General features: G+C 42.3%; 1 protein-coding gene across 3 annotated transcripts in view; it reads right to left on the bottom strand.

Moving 5' to 3' along the window:
• doc2d (double C2-like domains, delta) overlaps nt 1–20664 on the bottom strand; it is a 39239-nt gene extending 18575 nt beyond the window's left edge. Inside the window, exons 1-8 of one of the 3 annotated variants that reach the window (XM_022206834.2) lie at nt 20090–20664; nt 17901–18306; nt 17350–17429; nt 16758–16832; nt 12228–12337; nt 4394–4520; nt 4107–4163; nt 3261–3385 (exon numbers count right to left, since the gene is read on the bottom strand). In XM_022206834.2, coding sequence (XP_022062526.1) covers nt 3261–3385; nt 4107–4163; nt 4394–4520; nt 12228–12337; nt 16758–16832; nt 17350–17429; nt 17901–18306; nt 20090–20122 — 1013 coding nt within the window. In that variant the 5' untranslated portion in view covers nt 20123–20664. The remainder of the gene's footprint in view (nt 1–3260; nt 3386–4106; nt 4164–4393; nt 4521–12227; nt 12338–16757; nt 16833–17349; nt 17430–17900; nt 18307–20089) is intronic. The other 2 variants (XM_022206835.2, XM_051945389.1) reach the window with 2 other exon arrangements.
• Nucleotides 20665–25301: the final 4637 nt, after the last annotated feature.

Raw genomic sequence — 25301 nt, forward strand, 5'->3', positions numbered from 1 at the left:
CGTGATCAGCACCTTCCTTCAGACTGTCACAGAAGCGTCCTGTTTCAACTCAGAAAGGAGTTATTACCTCAAGGTCAGTCAGACTGATGTTCATTTTACATTCTTATCCATAATGCAGTAAAGGGTTGGAATTTGGCCTGTGCATGTGTGATTCAGGTGTGTGGGTGTTGTGCCATGCTGGCGCTACAGCAGGGCGTCTGGCTACGCCCCCTTCAAGTCTGTCAAGCTGGTTAAAGGGCAAAGCAGGTGTGAAATAGAGCAAAGGGTGTGCACTGTAGCTGCAGGTTTACTGAGCATAGTCTGAACCCTCTAACCTCGCCTGTAACCAGACACAATAATTTTAGGATGTCCTTGAATAATTTGGTGTGTTCACATTTTACAAATGGTGAAATCAGAAATACTTCAAAAAGTCAAAATGCACACTGATATACTGATTAAGCTGTTTAAGTATGATATTATCATGCATAAAGAAATAGAAAATGCTTCTCTAAGTTGGAAATTTTAATATATTTTATCATCATATGCTTGCAATTGGTCGTGCAGTTCTTACAATTTTCTAATCCCTTTCTGCTATCTACACTACCGTTCAAAAGTTTGGGGTCACACAGAAATGTCCTTATTTTTGGAAGAAAAAAAATGTTTTCAATGAAGATAACTTTAAACTAATCATAAACCCAGTCTAGACATTGTTAATGTGCTAAATGACTATTCTAGCTGGAAACAGCTGATTTTTAATGGAATATCTCCATAGGAGTACAGAGGAACATTTCCAGCAACCATCACTCCTGTGTTCTAACGCTACATTGTGTTAGCTAATGGTGTTGAAAGGCTAATTGATCATTAGAAAATCCTTTTGCAATTATGTTAGCGCATGAATAAAAGTGTGAAAAACATGAAAAACATGAAATTATCTGGGTGACCCCAAAGTTTTGTGCAGTAGTGTATATATTTCTGTATTCAAAATCCCCTCCACTACGGGAAACAAAAAAGTTTCCAGCCTAGCAACCTACAACACTGAAAGTTTTACGTTTTGTCAAAGTCTACTTTTTTGTTGATGAATTAGACATTAATTAGAAGTTGTCCTGCTTCTTGCATGTACATGTTTCACCTAAACAATTCTGCCTCTCACCTTAAACCAAGATGATTGTAATTGCCTTAAAGAAATACAAACAAAACAGTGTGTTTCATCACTATAGCGGAAGGAAGGGAGGTGCAGCCAAACCATTCTACATAGTACTGCATTACAAAATGATCAGGATATGTAAGACTCACACTGAGTGTGAAATTGGTATGAAACATCCATCCATCCATTCATTATCTATACACTACTTAAGGCTGTAGTCTGTCCCAGCTGACTTAGGGTGAAGGCAGGGGACACAATGGGCTACACACAGGGACAAACAATCACACTCACATTCACAACTATGGACAATTTAGAATCATCAATTAACCTCAGCATGTTTCTGGACTGACTGTAGAAAGAAGCCGGAGAACCCGGAGAAGACCCACGCTGCACAGGGAGAACATGCAAACTCCACATAGAAAGATCCCAGGCCAGGATGCGAATCAAAGGATCTTTGAGCTGCAAGGCGACAGTGCTGAACCAAAACTTTTTAAACAACTTCTTGAGAACCCGGACACATTAGCAAAGTTTGCTACACAGTAGTTTTTTGCAAAGTTTGGTTTATATATCAGTCAAACATTCGTGGTATGACAACCTAACTGCAGAATGCACAAAACAGCTATGAAGGAGATAAAAACAAGAAAAGCACTTGGAGAGCCCAATACTCTACCAGGGCTGTTCATTCCTCCATATGGCATTGTCAGAAATTAAGCATTTGCTTATTAGTTACTGATGATCAGAAATCACGACAACATAGAATGCAGCCACTTAACACAGAGATGTACCCACAAAGAAAATGACCTTGCACCCAGCACAGACATGTGTTATGCATGTGTACGTTATGTCGGGCTCCCAAATCGCGTGACCTAAATATGTAGCGGGCGGTGGGAACTGATGGGATTCGGAAACACCATCACTATTTAATCAGTTGTTCCTTGTATGATTTCTGATGGATACGTCCCGATAAGTCAGCAGTGGTCAATTTGTAGTATGATCGTAATCATGTGATTGTCAGCAAGCATCTGATGTACTGTTCACTTGTTGTCATAGTTACAGTGACGCCATGCCGCTATCTGTCAATGATACAGAAATCTTCAACAAATCTGTGGATCCAGACTATAAGCAGCATCACTGCCAAAATCCAATCACTTGATCCTTGTGTCATTTCTGACCTTCCCTGAAAATTTCATCCAAATCCATCAGTTTATTTTTGAATAATGTTGCTAACAGACAAACAGACGGACAAACATATGCCAATTATCCCAGAACTACGCCATTCCTTGGCAGAGTAATAACAGAATATGAACCCATACAGAGTCTGTATGAGCAGGTAGTCATGAAGCACGCAACAGGAATCATCAGCATCTCTTTTCCTATTATCTTCTGCTATTACTATAAAGACTCAGGGTGCTAAAGAGCAAATCAGACCGCTGGAGGCCATCGTTTGTTTCAGCCTCCAGCAAACTGCAGAACTCCAGTGCTCAAGTTTAGTGTATTACAGCAATGTGCAATATATACTCAGACGCTTTAGCACTTACTGATCCTGAGAGTTTCCCTTCTGTATTGTCGAATGCAGGCTTGTGTTTTTAGGATGCTTTTTTTTTTTGTCTTATGTAATGCGACAGACTGTGGCATTGTGCCCAAAATTCCCCTTGGGGACCATAAGGTTTACTTTGCCTCACTTGATTTGAACTAAGTCTTTGTTAAATCCTGTTTGAGCTCATATTGATTTTGGCAGTTTCGATAGTACTTAAGGTGGAGTTAGTCAAGCTTTGAAGAGTGGGAACGGTGATACATTCCAAAATTAAAGTCACTGTGAAATCCGGTAAACAGCTAGTGGTTTAGATTCAGCATCCTGATGGCTTCAGATTTTTAACTAAATGTTCCCTGAGTGTCCTTTAGGCTTAATGATAAGATCCTTTGCTTATGTTTAAAAAGAATGTGAGAAACACTGATAAGACATAAATTCAGTGGATCGAACATGTTTATCTCCACTCCGCAATCTGAATTTGCACGTGCAATATTAGCACTAATCGTGTGATTATTAATATAAATATGGTGACTGTTGCACAAAAGTGGCACATGAGCATAATTTGTAGACTACCAGGTTTCTTCATCAATATCTGACGTGACTTACATTTTGACGAAGGGGTCAGAGTAGCCGTTGGAGTCCATGGCAGCCAGATGGGCGCAGCGTATGATCCCAACCAGCAGGCAGCCCTTCTCTGTGTTATAGCACAGTGACACCAGGATGCGACCACGCTGGGGACACAGAAAGCAACCGTGTCAGACACAGCACCTGCTTCCACCTTGACGCTTCCTTCCTCCAGCACAAATGCACAGTGGGGAATCCTAGAGTGGGGTCAGGAAACTTTCTTCTAGTACTTTATTTTACTCAAAGCAACAACAGAAAAATGAAACAAAAATATGATTAAATTAAATAAAAATGATGCTTGAGTAAGATTAGCTGAGATGTGCTGCAATAGTTTTAACTGTTTAGTGAGCGTGTGAAGGGTTTTAAATTAAAGCTTGTAATTAAAGGCCTTATCTGAGCTCGGAAAAATGACACTGCTCCTTTCTTCTTTTAATCTCCAGGTTAAGCCATACACTGAGTCTAATCAGAGACCAAAAGCTATTAGCCTCTGTCTGTGAAACCATGAGGAGAAATGAGATAACCACCACAGGAGGAGAAACGCGTTGGACTGGCAGCACTGGTGTGATTTACAATCTGTTGCTTTACGGATGTCCATGAGTAGTTTCCTTGGTCTGTTAGGCGTTCACGCTTCAGACACTGATTAAAAAACATCTAATTAAACTTTCTTTTTCTACAGAGATGGAGGGAACAGATGACTGATTAGAACCACTGGAGCGATAAGAGAATGTTTTCGATATGGGAGAGCAATAGGAAATTACAGTGACGCATGTTTCGGCTTGAAAATTCAAATAATAGAGTTGATGATGATAAAGCTGATGATAGTGTTACCTCTTCCTCTGCTACGACTGCTCCCTGTTCCACGGTTTGATTGTTGGTTTCTTTATTCTGAAATGAGAGAGAGAGAGAGAGAGAGAGAGAGAGAGAGAGAGAGAGAGAGAGATGGTGGTGATAGGTTACAGAGCCTCCAGGTGAATATCTATTACACAATATAGTGCAGCATTGGAAATTGATGCCTGGTAGCCTCTGGACAAACATGCACAACAAAAATAGGACACTTCTTGATATATATATGTCCACAGAAACCCATTTGGTCTGTATGTAAGCAGTCCACATACCTGTGCAATTCTCTCCAGGCCCATATTGTAGCGTTTGTTCTCGCCCTCTTTCAGTTTTTTCAGAGCCACCCTCACCTCCCCGATGAATTCATTTCGTCCGAGTCTGTCCATGTCGCACACACACAGCCTGCAGACATGAACACACGCACACACATAAAGAAAAGGGAAGCAGGTGGGTCAATAAAAAGTTGAAGATGAACCCTGCTACTGCTTTGCTCTGCTCATTACAGTGCAGCATGTGCCAAATGTATCCGACGTGCATCCGATCAGTCAATCAGCTCCTCCATCTGCAGCTCAGGATGAGCTCAGCCTCATGAATGATGGGGAGTTGTGCGAGAATTGTATTTCTCTTTTTAGTCGCAGTCTAAATTTAACGAGAGACAACTGAATCAATATCATCTTCTGTATCACCACAGTGCTGCTTGTGTAAAAATGATTTCTTCCACGGAGCACGCTTGTTCAAAGCGATGATGATGTTTGATGGAGGGTTTGTATTCCATCGGCTACAGCTGAATCTTCACAGCCCATCACCTGCTGCAGGGCTCCCTCTGTGCTCAGATATTCCCAGATGGACTGTCGCTACTTCTTGTTTTTTTTCTTTCCTCGCTTTCTACGCTATCATTCTCAGCCTACTTCTCTCTCTCTTCACACTCACCTTCCCTTTCTTCCTGTTCTTTTTCTGACCCCTGGACAGTTGGACGTTTGACATGCTGGTTCTAGCCTTTTAGTCATAACTGATGAGTATCTCCAGCAGAAACTTCAGAATAGCTGTGACTCATTACCATGGCTGTCAGATGATTTATATCCCTTTGCTCTGTCATACATGTAGGGTGTCTGTGCAAACTTTCTGGGCATAATTCTCCATCCGTTTCCTCACACCCTCTCCCACCATTTTCCGCCTTTAGAATTCCCATAAAAACCAAGCAGATGCTGGTGGAATCTGTTCAAGCTGCGGTGCCAAATTTAGCGTGGAGTCATTGAAAAATGTCCATCTTATGAGTAACATTAGGGGGGATAAAATGAAGTGGGAGGAGAGGCAATAAAAATGCCTTTGATGACTACACGAATGACCTTGCTGTGGTGTTTTATATTTGTTTTTAAAGACATATAGTAGAAGGTCTGGACTGACTCATTCAGGGGTTTTTCATTTTTTTGACTATTTTTCTACATTGTAGCCCAAAAGTGAAGACAATCAAACTATTAAATAATACAAAATTGATTATGTAGTAAACAAAAAGTGGAAACAAAGCAAAATGTGCTTTCATTTTTGAGCTACTTGAACAGCTTTCAAGGAGTTCCCACACAAGCTTGTTGGCTGCTTTTCCTTCACTCAGCAACCCCACTCATCCAAAACCACCTCTGTTGTGTTTAGGTGATTGTTTTCAGGTAATCTGATGCAGCACTCCATTCCTCTTGGTCAAAAAGGCCCTTGTGGAGCTGGAAGCTGTGCTTTTGACTCATTGTTTGGTTGAAAGAACAAATCATAGTCCGGCTAAATGTCTAACCAGATGGGACGGCATGTTGCTGCAGTATGCTGTGATAGCTGAGCTGGTTAAGTGTTGCCTTGAATTCTAAATAAATCTCAACAGTGTCACCGACAAAGCCCCCACACACCATCACAGATCCTCCTCTATGATTCACGATAGGAACCACATGCAGACACCATCCGTTCATTAAAGAACTACAGCTTTCTGTTCTAACGCTGAACATGTGGCTACAGTTCGTCTTCATGTGTTGCCTCTTAAGTCCCGTTTGTGATCTCTTTCATTATGCTAACCTCACTAATTAAACCCCTAAGGTATGAAGACAGATTTTTGAATTGATTGAACTAAATTGAACATCCGTTCCCCTCTTTTCTCTTACTGAGATCCTCTATTAGTGTTTTATTTGGTTTTGTTTGCAGCATTTTGACCATAAAGGAATGATTCACACAGTCTCCTCTGAGCGGTTAATGTTGTACTTGAACTCTGGGATCTAATTTGAGATGTCATTATTTTAAGGTATTGGACAAATTTCAATTCGAACTCCATGATGGCGTTAAATAAACTGAGTGTTATTACAGTTCGGGCAGAGGGACACATTAATGGCAGCAGCAATTTTCATGGCAATCCATCTCATAGTTGTTGAGACGTTTCACACAGAAACATTAATCGGATCCTCACAGTGGATAAAAACTCAGGAGATCACGAAATCTGTGTGATTCATTGTCTGATCTGAAATTCATCCTCTGCGATGTCTGCACTAAATGCCACCGAAATCCATCTTTGAGATAATTCGGTCTGAAACAGTGCAGTGGACGCAGTGACTGACAGCCACAATCTGTTATCTAAAACAACCCGAACCATAGATGTCATTATTGCACGACATTGAACACCTAATCAAAGCTTTTCCCTCACTACCTCTCACCTGAGACATCCAATAGCCGATCCCAGCCTCGCCCTCCACCCAATACCAAATCAAATCCTTGATTTGTTCCTATCTCCCCACAGCCGGGCACAGTGTAAGTCTGTTACAAAGCACGACAGGACAGTGAGCTGGAGGGATGAAATAGAGAGGAGATAGACTAAACCTGGCACTGAAATCATGTTTGTGCTCCTTTGACACACACACACTGACACAATGGATATCTTGATACCCGCCTCTCATCACCACACCTCCACATGTTCCACCTCTCTGCTGTTTTTTGGCAGCCTGTTAATTGATTCAGTGATAAATGTCACAAGGACTCTTAAAGATGAGCATCTCCCGGAGGCATGCATGCATTAGCACACCTCGGATTTTTTCTGTGCATTAAAATGCACATAAAAGGGTCGTGTCATTAAAATCAGGCGATGGGTTGAGGTAACACATCTCTGTCACTGCTGTTTAAATCATTGGGAATTTGCCCACAGGCACAGTCAGACTGCAGCAACTGATAGAGAAATTTGGACCTAATCTCACAATCACGTGGCTCCCACTGTAATAAAGCAGCCTCTGCCTGTCTCAGATTCAGACTTCAGACAGGAGACAGATAAATCTACAGTGCGGTTTCTCGTGTTCGGGCTATTTTTAGTGGTGGTTCACAAAATCAGCCCTGAAATAACTTTTACTCGAGATCAAAACGAGCTCGGATTTCTTTCATATGCATTGAAGCAATTCTAATTGTACGACTCTGTAACTGAATAAATAACTTGTCAAGATGGAGATTTTGGCTGCATAATCCAGTTCAGTGGACTTTTCACTCAAGACTAGAACACCTCTGGCTGCCGTGCTGCACCAATTAAAGGATTAGCCGGTATGAGGCCATGCGTGAAGTCTGGGTTGAGGACAGTAGTTATTAGTTTACTCAGCTGGTTCATTCTTAATAATGGAATGGACCTCCAGTGGACCTCCTTACAGAAATCACTGCCTACTGAGGCAAAGAGTCACTGAATACAGAATATAAAAAAAATGCTGTACTGTTGCAACGTTGAACGATTTTCCTTCTACGAGCCATTTCGCGACCGTCTTCTATTCAGTTGTCCCGTTTTGTATTTTGCCTCAACGTAACGGCTTTATGTAATCATTCTTAGTGCAAATGAGTGAATGAAAGCAGAAATAAATGAATAAATGCACAAACTCGCTCGTCTCCCACCTCTTTACACACTGCAGGACTATTTTTTCAGTATTTGCCCTCTAGTACAAAGAGCGGTGCAGCTGAAGAGGCTCGACACCAAACGAATTTTTAATGACTGAAAAGTTTTTGGCTTCACTCCCGTTTTGATCACCATCAGATGGGGGTTGAAATACTAAACAGCAAAAAACTGCCTGAAGATGTAATCCTCAAAATTTGCATCAAGTCAAACTCTATTTCTGACAGCCTTCTATTAATAGTCGACATTTTATAGTCATTAAATGCATTTACATCCAGTTATTCCCTCTTTATACAGTAAGTGCTAGCGATGCAGCTTAATACCTGCTCTGAATTTAAATGGACTAAGCAAGAGGGATTCACAGCAAATTATGCATTTATGTAATCCATTTCCTGCTGCCATTGCTTTAAGTTAAAGACACTGACCTTGTTTTGAAGCAGTTATTGGAACCATAGCTCAGATAACTGTCACAGAGGATATCACTTTGGTATTTTTCCTTTCAACAAATCAATCAAAACAACTTTTTCACCCCTTGAATGCATCAGTTGCACCTCAGTGACCTGCCACTAGGCATAAGACAGGTCAAACAGGGCAAAAGTACTCAAAAAATGATTTGCCATTGGTAATTTAGTTTTACAGTCAAGCATTTGTTTTTCAATGGTCATCAACGGTGCATGTAGATTCTGTCTTACTGTGCTCACAGTTTGCTGTGACTTCTCGTAGAGTGACATTTACCAGACCCTTACTGTCCAAAAGTATCCATCTGCAGTATGCAAGACTACAAGACACGCCTATACTACAAGTGACGCCACCACAAGACATGCTCTCTTGAGAGTAACATCACACTACAAGTCACATCCAATACAAGATTCAGTGCGTGCCCGCTGGTTCGAGTTAAAGTTAGGTTCACACAGCTCCCATGCTTCCTGCTACACGTTCTGTCTTGCAATCTGCAGACAGACCCTTCTAAATTAGTTAGCACAGTCATCACTAATCACAGTCACTTTTTCATGGTTATTGCACAGACTGCACACTGCAAGCACTGTCTGGCATCTGCAGCGCTTCAGACAAAGTGGTTCTGTTTCTGGACAAACTAAAGACTCTTCAAGCCTCCATCAGCTTCAGGAATTTGTGACACCTTTTACATTTTCTCCTGCTGTGACCACACAGCTCAGAACCAACATTTTGTAGACATGTGAGTGGATATCTTTCCAAGCTCACTTTTTTTTATTCATGTGCTAACATAACTGCACAAGGGTTTTCTAATCATCAATTAGCCTTTCAACATTAGCTAACACAATGTAGCATTAGAACACAGGAGTGATGGTTGCTGGAAATGTTCCTCTGTACCCCTATGGAGATATTACATTAAAAATCAGCCGTTTCCAGCTAGAATAGTCATTTAGCACATTAAGAATGTCTAGACTGTATTTCTGATTAATTTAATGTATTTTCATTCAACAAAAAACTGCTTTTCTTTCAAAATTACATACATTTCTAAGTGACTCCAAACTTTTGAACAGTAGTGAATGTGAGATTCCTTCATCAGTTTGAACTTCTCCTAGAACCACTAACTGGGCCTATTTTGACCATTCTGTCATCATATAAATGGTCTGAATATCTTTGTCAGAGTAATGCTTTAGCTGTACTTTTGATAATCTGATACTTATTACTATCTTGGTCATGACATGGTGTCGATTTAGGAGGTCTTGGCTACAACACTGCAGACAACAGCATCATCATGAAGAGAAATTGGAAGAAACTAGAATACTGCCATCACTTGCATCCCACAGCAAAAAAAGAGCAGTCTCTCAGATGAAAACACTAGAAAACAGTGCTGCTTGACATCAGATCCATGGTGAAGACAAATAGTTTGTAGAATAATGTTGTAAATCTGGCAAAATAATTGTTTAAAGACTATTTTCACAGGAACCACAGGCATCACCTAATTACCCAGGACTGAGATATAAAGAACTGTAATTTTAAAATGTGCTTAAAACAGTATCAGATGAAAACACTAAACAGGTAACTCCTAGTGATGAGCAGACAGGTAATGATCAAACATGCAGCTCCACTTGGCTTTGTGAAACTCCATAACAAGTTACAGTTCACTGCAGCTTCATTGTTGTGCTTCACTCTTAATGACTCCGTTTTTTTTTTTTTTTTGGCAGCAGCAGGCAGCTGTATTCAGAGAAAAAGATTTAATAATCCTCTCTACACTATCTGCTCAGCACCACACCACAGACAGAGCAGCTAGCTGGTGAACAGCCAGAGTCAGACGTTTTTCTCTAAACTTGTTAGAAGCTATAAACAGAGCTGAAAGAAAGTGTATACTGGATTTATGTCCATGAACTGACCAGAACAATGACTCCAAATAAACAGTCACATCAACTGCTGAATGTCTAAATGCACCTGAGCTTTAAAGGTGATGATGTATGTTTCCACTGGCTGCCAGGGACAGGCTGAATTAAACCCTGCCTTGACACAATCCTTGTTCTCACATGAAAACCCATTCTTTTAAAGTGGTACATATTGAGCCTGGCTGCAGTGTGGCCCAGTTTAACAATAAACTTTGCACTGTCCGGGCCTTCAGGCAGGTCTACAGAGAGGCTGAGTCTGGGCTGAGTCCTCCTGCTCAGCAGTGCACAGAAACAGGGATCAAAGAGTACAGCTTCCCCTCCTTTGCGCCCTGCTGAGACCAGCAGATGAGAATGCAGCAGGGCACAACCCAGCGAGTAAACATCACACGGGGGATCCCTCTCCGTTTCTGCTGTTCTCTCACTGCTCACCACTTTCTGAGGAGCGATGAGAACAAAGTCTGTTTACTGGTGGAGGGATTGCGCTGGTGCCTGAACGCATCCGGAGAGAGTTTGAGCAGATTTTCTCCCTCCCTCTCTCTTTATGACTGTCACTTTCTCTCCACATTCTCCTTGCTTGTCAGACGGCGCCTCATTCACTCCGGCTCATTTCAAATATTTGTAACTGTCCTCATTCTTTCGTTTTCTGGCTCCCCTTAGAGCAAACTCCTCCCCATCACTCTGCCTTTTTTTCCTCCGCTAAGTGAATTTCCTCATTCATCACTTTACCCGTCTTACTATTCTCCCGTCGCCAATCCCTCTTTCTCTCTCTTCCTCAATTGACCCTTGGATTCCCTCCATCCCTCCGTTCTGTCATCCTTCTCGGTCTTGGCCTCCCTAGTATCCTCTTCCACACCCCCCTTATCTGTCACTCGACATCATTCACGCTTTCCCTCCTGCTCTCTTTGTTGGTCTTGGCAGCCACCACTCTTTCCCTCTCTTCATCTCGCTGGTCACACTCCACCTCCTCCTCTTACTCAGTTTGGCTAGCCAGAGCCCCCATGCTGGTTTGTGACTGTGGGCTATGTCCTTGAACAGAGGTCAGGTGGGTTTCCTCTAGTTTGAGGGGTCTCTTCTCCAGCGGATGTTGTGCACGTGAGTTTAGGGAGGGAGAGAAAGTGTTATTTCCGGACGTGTGTGTTTGTAAGACCTCAAGGACGTGTGCTGTTTGTGTGTGTGTGTGTGTGTGTGTGTGTGTGTGTGTGTGTTTTGTCCACATGCAGAGGAGGGGCCATGCATGTTCTTTCCTGCCAGTGATTGCCCTTGACATACACACAAGAGGATAAGCACACACCTGACGTTCTGCATTTGTGTGTGTCGCGTAGACGAGACCCTTGCGTACGTGCGTGCACATACTTCCGTGTGCGTTGCGTGCGTCGTATTTCCTCAGGATAAACAATGCCATCCAACCCTATTATGAACCCGGCGAGGAAGCTGACACTGATTGCACGCGCCGCACACGCTCACAAACAAAACACACGCGAAACTCTATCTCTGAATCAACTCACACTCGCAGGATGACACGAGTGCGTCAGAGTTTTTGGGCCAAGATGGCTACGTTTGACCTCAATCACTCCACATGGAGAGCGCTGTGGGAAGGAGAGGGGCGGATACTCGCGGCACAGCCAACACCTGAACAGTTACTGCAGCAACAGCAAGTGGAACAGTTGGCTGGTGTCGCCGGGCTGAAATAATGAATTATATACCTGGAAAAACCCACTGGGAAGCAGAGACTCTTCGCTGGCAGTCCACAGGAGGACTGAAAGTATAGATCTTCATCCTCAGCATAATAAACCAGTCATCTGGCTGTCTGGGGAATCGTGCTAATGGCTGGCTGGAATGAAATTTCAGAGCTGAGAATCCTACCTGAGGGTTTTGGTGGTCATGTCGGCTGCTGTGATGCCGTGATACACGAGCGTTTCATTCCACACTGGGTTCAGCGTATTCTTGAGGGTTTTTGTGCGTAGCTTGTTTGCCTGCAAAAAGGGGAAGGAGAGGGAATATGAGAAGAAAGTCATGGATCTAAAGAATAAAAGAAGAGCAAGGAATGTTTCAAGGGCGAGGGAGCAAATTCCTCAGATCAGAATGAGAGAAAGAGAATAAAAGATCATGAAAATGTAGCAGAAGGAGCGACAATAGATCAAGAAAAAGGACAGAGAGAGGAAGAGCGAGGAAACATCATTTATCTCCGTCCCTCAGGAAATCGCAGACATCTGCTGCCTACTTTGTAGAAGGGAGTGAGAGGACGCTAGGCTTCCCTCTCGCCTCACCTGTTCATCTGACAGTGCATTAGCAGCAGCCAGGCCTCCAAAACAAGCTCTGTGTCTCAAACACAACACAACACAGCAGCCAATTAAACCACACAACACAATCAACATGAAAAATTCAGGCTTTCCAGGAGAGGAAATGCCCACGAGCCCCTAATAGCTCCAACATCCACAAATAAAGTTTGCAGCCACTTGCTGCCTCATTTCCCACATTTGCCTTCAGGACGTGTTCATCTTGTTTAAGTTTTTATTTTGGATTGTATTCTTTTTAATGTTTATAAACCCTTGTGGAAACTGGGACTGGATCCCAGAAAAATGAATTTTTACCAACTCCCAAGTTACAATTTCTTCACACAAATCCAAACCTCTTGCTCAGAAGCAGAAACTCTATAAACGTTTTAGTAATAAAATTCTGCGTTAATAAGACATTGTAGAGCTGTCGGCAGAGCTAATTGGCTGTTCTGAGCTGCAGGGGAGGATATTAGTGGTGAAAAGTATTTACATAAGGACTCTAAGTAGAATTTTGAGAGTTTTCTTATTTTCTTCAGGTCAAGCATTTCACTTATATAACTTCAAGTTATTTTTTTCATGTTTTATTTGATACAGTGCCTTAAAGGATAAGCATGGTAATGTTGTCTATTTTTTCTTATTCTCCAAAAATATCAAGAAAGGCTCAAATCAACAATAAACTGATCCACGAGGGAGTATTATCTTGGCAGCCGAAGCTGGACGTATAGTGGCTTGTGTGCATACGGCTCCATTGTTGTCCAAAAACATATCAAAGGAGCCCTCCGGCAGTTTAATTCTGCATTTCTATGAAAATGAGCCACATTGTTGCATTGGGTGATATGAGCCTTTTTATTATGAACACAAGCCCTGTTTGTGTTTGTGTCCCACATTGAACATGCTGCTGTAAATATTCACCAGAGTGCCAAATGTGTATTAATCCACCTTTTAAAATAGTCCACAACAAATACAGTATTTACTCCTGTTTCCTAACATTTGCTAGAAGGCTGCCAGCTGTTTTAGCAAATTATGCAGCACCATGCATTTTTGATGGAGCGAAGAGACGACTGAAGAGCTAACTTTGGGTTTATTTTGTTTGTTGTTATTGAATATATGAGGACAAAACATGGAATTCTTAAAACTACTAAACAGAGGGACAAGGTGGCTACAAATAGTGTCACCTTCACATGTCACAACTGGTGCTGATCATCAGAAGTCACGGTAATATAGAATGTGGCCATTTAATAGGATGTATTCAGAAACAAAATGCCTTGCACTGAGCATAGGCGTGTGTTATGCATGTGTTCGTTGTGTACGGGTACCAAATCGCGTGACCAAAATATGTTGTGGGCAGCAGGAATTGATTGGACTTGGAAACAGCCACTCAATTTAATCAACTGTTCCTCATATCATTTCCAATGGATAAGTCCCGATAAGTCCACAACGATCGATTTGTAGGAGGATCACAATCATGTGATCGTCAGCAGACAGTTGACATAGCGTTCACTTGTAGTCATAGTCACAGTGATGATGTGACGCTATCTCGCAATGATACAGAAATCTTTATCAAATCTGTGGATCCAGACAATTAGCCACATCACTGCCAAAATCTAATCATTTGGTCGTTGTAGCATTTCTGACCTTCCCTGAAATTTTCATCAAAATCTGTTAATCCGTTTTTGAGTAAGGCTGCTAACAGACAGACAGACAAACCAACGCCAATCATCACATAACTCTGCTGCGTTCCTTGGTGGAGTAATAAACAGTTAAAACAGTCTGTTTGCAGGGAATTGCATTCTTTAATTTATCGCAAATAACATGTCTTTTACTTGTGTTGCTAAATTAATTTTGGGAAAGGAACGTCTTCCACTGCGGGCTTTTGCAGAACTGTAGTCAGTGTGCAGTCTGAATGTCCAGCCACTAGTGAAAGTCTTTACACTCCTCTCTTACTGTACTCCTGCTCATTTCTGAAGCATCAAAGTCAAACACCTCAGCCCTCTTTCTTTTCCTTTCTGCCACTGTCAGCCTCTTGCTGCAGCGCCTCAGGGCCAGATGCCAAACGCTCCCTGCCATCTTTCCTCTCTCTTGGTCTGTTTTTGTCCCCACACATCCTATTGTTCAGCTTGTGCCGCCTTTCCTCTTTTCCATTCACTGTCCCTCTTTTTAATTCTCCCTTTTCACGCTGGAAACTCCTCTCTCTGGCTTATCTACAAGAGTCAGCCCTCTGGAGCTCGGTCCATCAAGGGGAACAAGTGTTTTCGATTCATGTCATTTGTTTGATTCGTTAACGTGCAGGAGGAGCCGTACACAGGCAGCGGTGTTGCACAGTGCCAGCCCAAGTCAACAGAACTATTTCCCAAATAGCCTTCGCTCCTTGATTTTGACCAAACTGGGGGTGGATATCACACTGAAGTCTCCATCTACAAGCATATCCAAAAAATTCCCTCTGTTTCCTTCCTTTTTCCTTTTATACCAGTGCTATTGCATCTGTTTCTAAATATTTTATCTCTGTCTCGCTATAAGTCCATCACACTCTGCCTGCATGGATCCTTTTACTTACTTCACAGTCCCCCTTTACTCAATCCCTAGAGCAGCCAGTGAGTGAATTTTCCACGCGCCTCGGTTTCGAAATGGGCAGATGAAAACACCAATGGCCATCGACGAGGCACCAAGAACTATACCGTGTCGCTGCCTGTTTACGTCCGAGAAAGAGAGAGGCGGTGATGGAGAAGGAAAAGGAGGGAGGGATGGCAGGAGCCTCTCTATGCGGCTGAGACTAAATCCTTCGCGTCTGCATACACACAAGGTCATGAGCTGCTTGGGTTGCAGTGTGTTTTTGACATCGCAGAGTGAGCCACGCTCGACTGTGGGGCAGAGGACACGTGGGCCTCCGTCCTCGGCATGTTGGCAAAAAATAAATTCTTGAAAACCTATTCCGGATTAGTCACCGCCAAGCTCAAACGTCTGAGCGAGTAGACGAGCGAGTCTGTCAACCTCATTTCCTCACTCTCCTACTTTCCGAGTGATGTGGCCCCCGTCTGGTGGGTATTTAGCAAACAGCGCTTCATGGGTGCTTACCTACTCATTCATGCTTTCTCTCTGCGCCCCCCTCCACCACCTCCCAACCCAACACTACCACCTATACCGCCCCTCTCCCCCACCGCCACCACCAACACTTGCCTGTTGACGTGAGCCGTGTAACAATCCTCCCTGTTTCCATGACAACCACCTGCTGCTGTCCTCCCCTCATCTGTCTCCCTCTCCCTCCCTTCTTCTCCGCTTCCCCCTCCTCCCACCACCTCCCCTCCTTTCCTCCCTCTCAGTTGTCTCCCTTCCCTCTCTGCACACTGTTGGTATTTCAAGGTCAAAGAGGGTCACAGGCGGATGGCGAGATAGAGACGGAGATAAGGGCTGAAAGTGGGGAAAGGAGAGTGACATCAACGGTGGAGGAGACAAACAGAAGACAGGTGGAGGATATAATTTTTTTTTAATCCCCCAGACGTTGTTATTGTTAGCACCTCAGACCTTAGACATTTGGCCTCAGCCAACCTATCTCAACCGGGCGTCTTCCCCTGCACTTGTTGTAACCTCATTTCGTGCCAACCTTGAGCCAAAATGGCCGACAACAGGTTGCATTCTGTCGCGGCTGGGGGTTGCTGTGGCGGCGAGCCTTATCTTTCCTGCTGCTTGAGCTGAAAACAAGACAAGAGCGGCGCAGCGGACCAGAACATGTCTGTGCTTGATAAAGCGGAGCACCAGACGAGCTACATTAAGCGGTAACCAACTGAAATGCTTCCCGCTCAACGGCTTGAAACGTCACAGCGAATTAGCCCGCTGCCGTGTTACACGTTTCTCGCGCTTTTTGACCTTTTCATACTGTCTGATAATCGAGAGTCAACAGGAAAGATTCTTATTTACAAAAAGTAAATAATTAGGTTTTTCTGTTTGTTTCCTCCAGTAAATAAGGTGTCGCCTTTTGTTCAGTCCATTGAATAAATTAATTTTTCTTACCGCGAGTTACTGAGTGATTTACAACTTTAGTGAGCGAGTGTCAGTGTCTGGGACAGCCCAGTGTGGCAGCATGTTACGTTAATTGCCATGGAGGTAAGGTTGGAGCAGTGACCTTGCTAGCCCCGGGGAGGAGATGAAGCTTGACGTATGGATCGGCCAGTCCGTTGGAGTCCATGGCTTTCAGTCCCTGTGGACACACACAGACACAGACACACACTTACTGTAGTGTCAAAGGTGACGTCACTATATCCTCAAACGCCTCACACAGCTGACGGGGTCAGAAAAGACAGCGAGCATGACGGACCTCTTCTACTGTAGTTACATCTCAATAGCGCCTCTGGGTGTGTCTTTCTATGCCAGTGTTTTCTACTCTCGTCTACTCTGATGTGTTGTCCTCAAAGGAACTGTTCTGTGAGATTTACATAATTAACGTCATGTGACAGTGCACAATATGTAATGCAAGGCTGGTGTCCTTGTATGACGGCCATGACAAATGTGTCTACGAAAGCAACCAGATATCATTTTGTAGTTCCATGATTTTGAGTTGAGGAGGACGTGAGGGGAACGTGTCTCTCTACAAAGGCATCGAGATGTCTTGTGCAAACGTAAGAACTGTTCTTTCCCGGCCTTCAAGGCAAATTATGCAACCACACACGCAGATAGACAGTCAGCTTCTAAAAAGAAGATATTAAAACTGTGTGTACCTTTGCCTTGTGAATAGTACAATGAAGACAGTTGTTCTCTTGATCAAAGAGCAGGCTGAACTCCAGCGTTCCCAGGTAGGCTTTAAAAAGCAACACAAACCACGCCAATTACTGACAGACACATTGAGTGAAACACACACACACTCCCTGAAAAGCTCTGAGTCATATTTGTAGCAGATGGTCTCTAAAAAACATGACGCCGCCTAATATGAATTGATCTGTCATGTTTGATTACTGTTTTGGAATGAGCAGAAACTAGAGTCCCACTATTGTGGCGTTGTGTAATAAATCATCAGCACCGCCGTGTCACATAAAGTGGGAGTGACAAATACTTTTGGAAAAACGCTTTGACTCCACAATTACTCTGTAAGCATATGCTATGCTTTTGAGGGGGGAAAAAAAGCAGAAACTGAGCAAAGCAATGTGATGCTCCTCTCCAAAGTTTCAGAGTTGGCGGTGTTGTTTTTATGCTGTCATGCTCAGTAATTTTCACATTAGTGGCCACACACAACTTTCCCACCACGAAACTTTTGTTCTCCCTCCAAACTCACTGTCATCATCATCAGAGTCGACGGCCTCCTCCCTGTCTCCGTCATTTTCCCCTCTCCTCTCCCCATCCTTGTATCCTCCGCCCGTCTCCCCGTTGAAAGTCTCCTCTTTCAGGATCTTCTTCTCCCTGGGAGGCGGCGGCGTGCAGGGGTAGTCGTGGAAACGTGGGAAGAAGTCTGAGATCTGTGGGATGGGGAGGATGGGCCCTGGGCACACGTTAATGGCAAAGTGCTCCTGCATAGAGATCTTGACCGGCGAGGGTGGGGGCGGACCGGTGGAGTGGGGCGTCGCCGAGGGGGAGGAGGCGGATGAGGAAGGGGTGGAGGAGGAGGAAGGGGGGATGGCCAGGTGGGAGGTGGAGGGAGGTGGCGGGGGCTTGGAGACACTCATGTGGACGGTGAAACGGGACTGTGGAGTGATGACGATCACGAAGGGGTGAGCCGACGAGAGAGCAAAGGAATGAATGAGGTGAAACAGATGAAGAGAATAACAGCTGGGATCACATAAACAACAGCTCAGCCTCCTGTGGGTTTGTAACTGTCTACTTTCTGTGAGTTTACACAGTGGCAGGGGTCCATTCTATTCCAGGTAAGGTAATATTGGCGACACGCTGAAAGAGGCAATATGCTGAGAATCACAGCACATCTGAAACATTGTGGAATTGAAAATATCTCAAAAGCTAAAATAGAATTTGCCAGAACCTTTGCCACTTCAAGTGTGACTCACACATTGTGTCAGCACACCGAGCTTGTGCTCTGAATGAATATTTAAATGTACTGCTGTAAAGTATGAACAAGTAATGTCACTTGTGTATCTGCACTTCACTCTAATCCTTCTCTTATCTCTCTCTTTCACTCCTCTCCTTCTCATCTGCAAGTCTCCTGTGCAATGTTTACATAATACTATTTGAAGTCTTTCTCAGTCTTTAGCATATTTGTCACCAAATGAAGCATAGTAACCAGTACCGAACTCCACCGTTGTTAAGCCAAATGCTGTCATTTCCTATTTTTCTCACAGTGATTAAGGAAAGACTGAAGACGTTTTCTCTCATGTTCTCCCACAGAGCTGCTGTGTCTTTAATATTTCAAGAGCTGCTTTGATTTTATTCGTCACAGAAACAAACTTCAAACTGGAATGTGGCAATGTTCCCTTTGTCTCCCGGTGCTGCCCTAGATTAAAATGGTAAAAGATAAAAATAACTGGGTTTGGTCTTTACCTAAAATATGCAAACAGTAGAAAAAAATAAATTGAGATCCACTTCACGAACAAGCAGCGGCACGAGACGCAAACTAAATCACCACAGTGTTACAACTGCAGGTCATTTAAGGATGCCGTCACTTGTCATCCCACTGTATTTTTTATATCTCCATCACGTCAGTGCTGGTTACTGGAGACATTTGTTCTCTAATGTTTGTTTATCAGCATGCTGCCCTGGCTTTCTGCTTTTCCTCAGAAAAACTATTTCTTTTCTTACTGACTTGTATTTGACTGATGTGTCTTACGTAGACATAAATCTTCAGGCGTTCTCTTAATTATGTTCCGTTATTTGAAAAGTGCTTGGCTGAAAACTCACATATCAAAGTGCTGACTTCAGTTTCATTATAGATTAGGTCATTAATAATTGAAAGAGTGAGAAAATAGCAAAGTTGCCACGACTCAAACTGACATCTTCAAATTGCTTGTTTCGTCTGGCCAGAGAGTTTTAATTTACATTAATAGTAAGCAGAGAAAAGCAGAAAATGTTTACACGTGAAAGGCTGGAAAAGGGTAATTATTGTTACTTTTGCTTGAAGAATCACACAAAATTAATTATGAAAACTGCCACTGATGATGTTTCCATAAATTTGCACATGAAATAACTGATTAAATGATTCAGCTCTGGAGAACTCTCAGTTCTCTTTCATAATAGACGGATGGTGCATGATCTGCCTTAACAGGAACCTAATTTTGGATAACTTTTAGATTTAGTCTTTAAATTTCGATTTTTTTAGATTTAGTCTTTAAATTGAAAATGCCTCAGCTGTATGCAGAAGCCATGCAAAAAAAATCTGCAGATTAACTGAAAAATACTACCAAGATTTGATGCTTTACTTTGTTTCCATCAGTTCTGCTGTAAGAATAAAACATTTTTGTTTCCATATCTACTGAGGCAATCTTTTAACACACATCCATATCAACAGAGCAGACTTACCTCAGTTGTAAACTTGCATTTCCAAGAGCACATCCCATCCTCCTGGCCATACTAAGTTACAGTGCAGCAACACTTCCTCTCACACACACACACACACACATGTGCTAAGACCCTCAACACAGATGAAGACCCCAAACTGCCTGTTTCCATCATCAATACCTCCACTCATTCATCACCACTCTTACGTAACAACACCCAAATTTCACCGCTTGCGTACCCATGTACAAAATGATCACTTGCAGCATGTTGCTCTCAAACTCACCCGCTCACCTACATACGAAGGAGCACACATGCAAGCACATGTGCGCAGACCCATGCAGACATCCACATGCACAAATATAGCCGTCCACAGAAAACGTACCCAGGGACAGTCTTCATCTGTGCCAGCACTCCATCTTGCCTGCACTCACGTCCTCTGTTTCTCACACACTGTGGAGCATGCACACCAGCTTTGAGTCAATATATCCCTCTATACTCTCTCTCTCTCTCTCTCCTTCTCTCCCTCTGTCTCTGTTCATCGCTCTCCTCCTCTCCTCCCTCCCTGCCTCCCTCCTTCCCTTCCCCTTCAGTTGTGACGTATCTGGTTAAAATCCCCATCAGTTGTTTTCAGACTGTGCATATAGTACTGTCACTCACTTTCTCAGCAGCGGGGAGATTTAAGGAAACCCGGGAAAATGGGTGCAAAGAGAGAGAGAGAAGGGAGACAGACAGACGGACAGACAAGCCGAGCAAGACAGAGGGACAGAAGAGGAGATAAGCCAATATTATACAGAGAGACAGACAAATGCAGAGAGCAACACCAGACACCAAAGACAAACACACAGAGAGGCAGATATATGCAGTACATGGGCAGGAAAAATGGATGTGAAAACACTGAACGCACACACACACACAGTAGGAAATATTGCTCTGGAATGGGAAAAAAGAGGAAACAAAAAAATAAATCACCAGCTGAAGGACAGAGAGAGGAAATTAAATTCAACATGTTGACTGAGCTGAACAAAGTACACTGCCAGCCATTAAATCGCACTGGCAGATTACTTTGTGTTGGCTGTTACTACGGCCAATATCAGACAAGCATATGTGTGTGTGTGTGTGTGCTGTATTTGTCTGCATGTGTCCAACTTTTGTCGTAGTAGTGGCTGCCACCTGCCACAGTAATGAAATGAATCAAAGGTAACAATGTTTCAGTAGCAGTGGATTTATGTGGGATGTCGCTGGTGTGAATCACTGAGGGGACAGGAGCAGTGGATGCAGGAGATGGAGAGGAAGCTCGATGTGGGCTTTTGGGAGAAAAACACACGGACTGGTAAACCTTACTGTTCTGTTGTGGAGTTTAGGACATGAAAATGTATTTTATTTTGCTTTATCACCATGATGCATCATGACTTTTGCTTCTGTTTTTATGAGAATCATTTACAACCCCCTCATAGTTCAATACAATTTTATCTGTGATTTGTGTTGGCAGTTCACTGAACATCTTATTAGGCTTCTGCTTTTTTTCTTTTCTAATTTTATAACAGCTTTTTTTTAAAAATAAGTTTTAACACTGATTTAGATATGTCTGTCGTCTGATGGCTTCAAAAATAATCACTATGTAGGAGAACAGTGTAAATTCCTTAGTTTAAGAATGACTTCTCGACAACCATATAGAACTATGAGATGTTTTCCAAAGATGGTGCCATAACAATGTTGGACAGCCATATTCGGTCCTCTTCATCAGATTATCTTCAATCTAAATGGAAGATACTTAGTTTTAATCTAATAAAAAAAGAAATGTCTGTTTGAAGGAAAATTAATTCAGTAAAGCAAATGAATTTTCTGAAGGAAAATGAGCCAAATTTAGAATTTTCAACACCGCCTCCAGTGCAAATCAGGTTTTTACCATGTTAAAGTGTCCATATTGTGTTTTTTTATATATGCTGTAAGACATACCAAGAGTAAAATAAGCAGTCTTGGCTGAGCATTTCCATCTTGAAGTCGTAATCCATCAATAACCATCTCCAAAACACGGATTTGGACTTTAAGGAACTAATCCTGCCAACTTACAGGGTGGGGGCTTTATTCTTCTTCTTCTAGTCTGGCTCAGTGGATATAGATTGCAAATATAATCTTATTACTGGCCACGCATTTTACATGACTTTCTCCTCCCTTTTGCTCTCCTTGTGATAACGTTTTCAAAATTTCCTTCACTGCAGGAAACAACAACAACCTCTCGGGAGCGACCTAACACACAATTTCCGATTTTACTGAATGTTTGTATTGCACATTTTTATTATGATTTACAAATTGTAATCACAGAATCCTTGTCTGCAAATTTCATACCAAAGCGATTCCTCATTCACTAATTTGAGTGAACATTATCAGTGCACTCTGTTCTTTGCACCACCAAGACCACTTGGATGGGTTTAAAGAAACACAAAGTCCTCAGAGTTCATTTTATCCCTGATTACAAAATAATGTTAAGAGGTAGTTAAACCATACTACACTGCATTGTTCAGCACTATGTGAGACTTTTTTCTCTTCAGAATCACTTTCCAGTGCAAACATATATTGCTGAAGTACTCCAGTGTTTGTGCAGAGCTGTATAAGCAAGCTTGCAAGGTCGAGAGGAATGAGTGGAGACAAAGAAAGAGGTGACGTAGATCTGTGCATTCTAGATGAAGAGAAGGAGTTACTTCTAAGCCATTTAAAAGCAGATGGGAATTATTTTCTTGAAAAACACTTCTGTAATTATGTAACTTTGATATTCAAAGATGAATTTTTACGAGTTAAAGCAACGACTGGTGAGGAAATCTAAAAGGAAACGAGGAAAACAGTCAGAAATCGCAGTACTCTGCCAAGGCTGCTCAGTCATTTATCATTTCCGATGGCTGAAATCTTAAAAAGGCTTGTGGCAGAAATCACAACACCGTAGAATGTGGGGATTTAATACAGATGTAGCCACAAACAAAATGACCTTGTGCTGAGCACAGGCATGTGTTATGTACGGATACCAAATCACGTGACCTAAATATGTTGCAGGCAGCAGCAATTTATGGAACTCAGAAACTCCCCACAATTTAATCAGTTGTTCCTTGTATCATTTCCGATGGATAAGTCCTGAAAAGTCTGCAGTGGTGGATTTGTAGTAGGTTTACTTGTTGTCATAGTTACAGTGACTCTGTGCTGCTATTTGGCAATGAAACAGAAATCTTTAACAAATCCGTGGATCCAAACTATAAGCAGCATCACTGCTACAATCTAATCACTTGATCCTTGTATCATTTCTGACCTTCCCTCAAAATTTCATTCAAATCCATTGGTCCGTTCTCGAATAATGTTGCTAACAGACAGACAAACAGATGGACAAACATACAACGATCGTCACAAAACTCCGCCGCTGTTGGAGTGAAAATGTCAAAAGTAGAGAACAAAATGGGGGTAGAAAACTGCACACATCAAATAAGGAAAGAACTGAGCCTCAATAAGAGTAAGTTACGCTCATGCTCCCTCGGGCATTCAGGTATTGCAGAAAAGTTCCATTAATCGTACCACATACCAGAAAAAACTGCTATGTAACAACAATTCTATGAGTTGCTTTTCATTGCAACTCCACCTTCTTGTGGACACAGAAATCATGTCCAGAGTAATGAAGCAAGATAAAGTAATTACACAGCCGCAGTAGTCCACATAGTGGAGGAGGTTGGGGTCAGTGGATGGGTTGACAAAATACTTTCACATCAGAGATCACTGTTTACTTTCCATTCTTACTAACACAATGACAAAGTTTCCCTTCTCCTAATTAAGTTGTTGTAACTGAGCCGAACCAATCAGAGGTAAAAATATAAATGCTGGATTTCCTAATATTTATTCTACATTTCCTATAATGTAATTCAGGTAATGCTTCAATGGGTTATTTTCAAAGGGAAGGGACAAACAATCTATGTACAATGTAATTCTCTGCTGGTAAATTGTAAAAGATGATGAGCAGCAAGCATGGTCAATTATATTAATGGTCAGCTGGAGGGAGAAGGGGGGTAAATATATGTGGATGAATGTGCTCATCCATTTGCAAATACTTAGATTTACTTTGAGCATCTCATTACTATCAGCATTACCTCATCAATATTGCGTTAACAGACCATTACGCTTTATATGAATTAATTTGCAAAAAGAACATGTGGGCTAAATGAATTGAAATGAGATAAATGAATGCTCAGTCTACCGATGTTAAACCATCAATCTGTAAATAGATGGCTTAGACATGGGCCACATGCTTTAAGTGGCTTGAAATTGATGCAAAAGTGCTCCTGAAGTACACCTCTGCCTGAGTTCTGGTCACATGTACAAAAAGATGAGGGTATACTCTTAGTGTCTTCAGGGTGTTGGTTTCTACAGAGCTGCTCATCCCTTTAGTGAAAATGAAACCCACAGCAGCAGTTATCAGACAGCTACAGAGCGCTCACAGCTGACCTCCAAAACCCTCAGACGCTCTCCATGTGGCTGGGTACCCAGGAGAGACACTGTACGCTAGCAGGAGAGCGGTTATAAGCACGTTTAGGTCACGGATGATTTACAGTGAATTACAGGTTTCTAATGTACTTCTGCAAGGTTAGTTAGACAAAATTACAAAAAAAATAAAAAATTTTCTCACCTCTCCCCAGTGGTTGCTTCCCTGGGACGTACCTACTGCTGAGGACAGTGAGGTAATGTCCTTGGTATTCTTTCTAGGAATTTGGGTATTTTTAGATTCAACAAACAAAAATAAATCAGCATGTCTCCACCAGATGTTGGATATATTTCTCGGACAAACACATTTATGAAAAAGGTCCTATAATAACGATACGGAGAATAGAGACTAAATTCTGAGAAAGAAATTACAATTAGAGTTTAGTTCTTTGCTTTGTTTTCATTTTCCAGAGTAGCTTTACTTGAAGAACAAGAAAAGCACTCAGAGAGTGCAGTAATCCACCAGGGGTATTCATTCCCTGATATGGCATTGTCAGAAATGCATCGTTTTTGTTTGTTTTTTTTAAATGCAGCATTTTTTTATTAGTTATATCTGATCAGAAATCACAGCAACCTAAAATGTAGCCATTTACATAGATGTACTCACAAACAAAATGACTTTGCACTGAGCACATGTATGTGCTATGCATGTGTACATTACATATGGATACTGAATTGCATGACCTAAATATGTAGCATGCAGCGGGCATTGATGGGACTC

Source organism: Acanthochromis polyacanthus, chromosome 3 (genome assembly GCF_021347895.1).
Source record: "Acanthochromis polyacanthus isolate Apoly-LR-REF ecotype Palm Island chromosome 3, KAUST_Apoly_ChrSc, whole genome shotgun sequence".
In the NCBI taxonomy this organism is placed as follows: domain Eukaryota; kingdom Metazoa; phylum Chordata; class Actinopteri; family Pomacentridae; genus Acanthochromis; species Acanthochromis polyacanthus.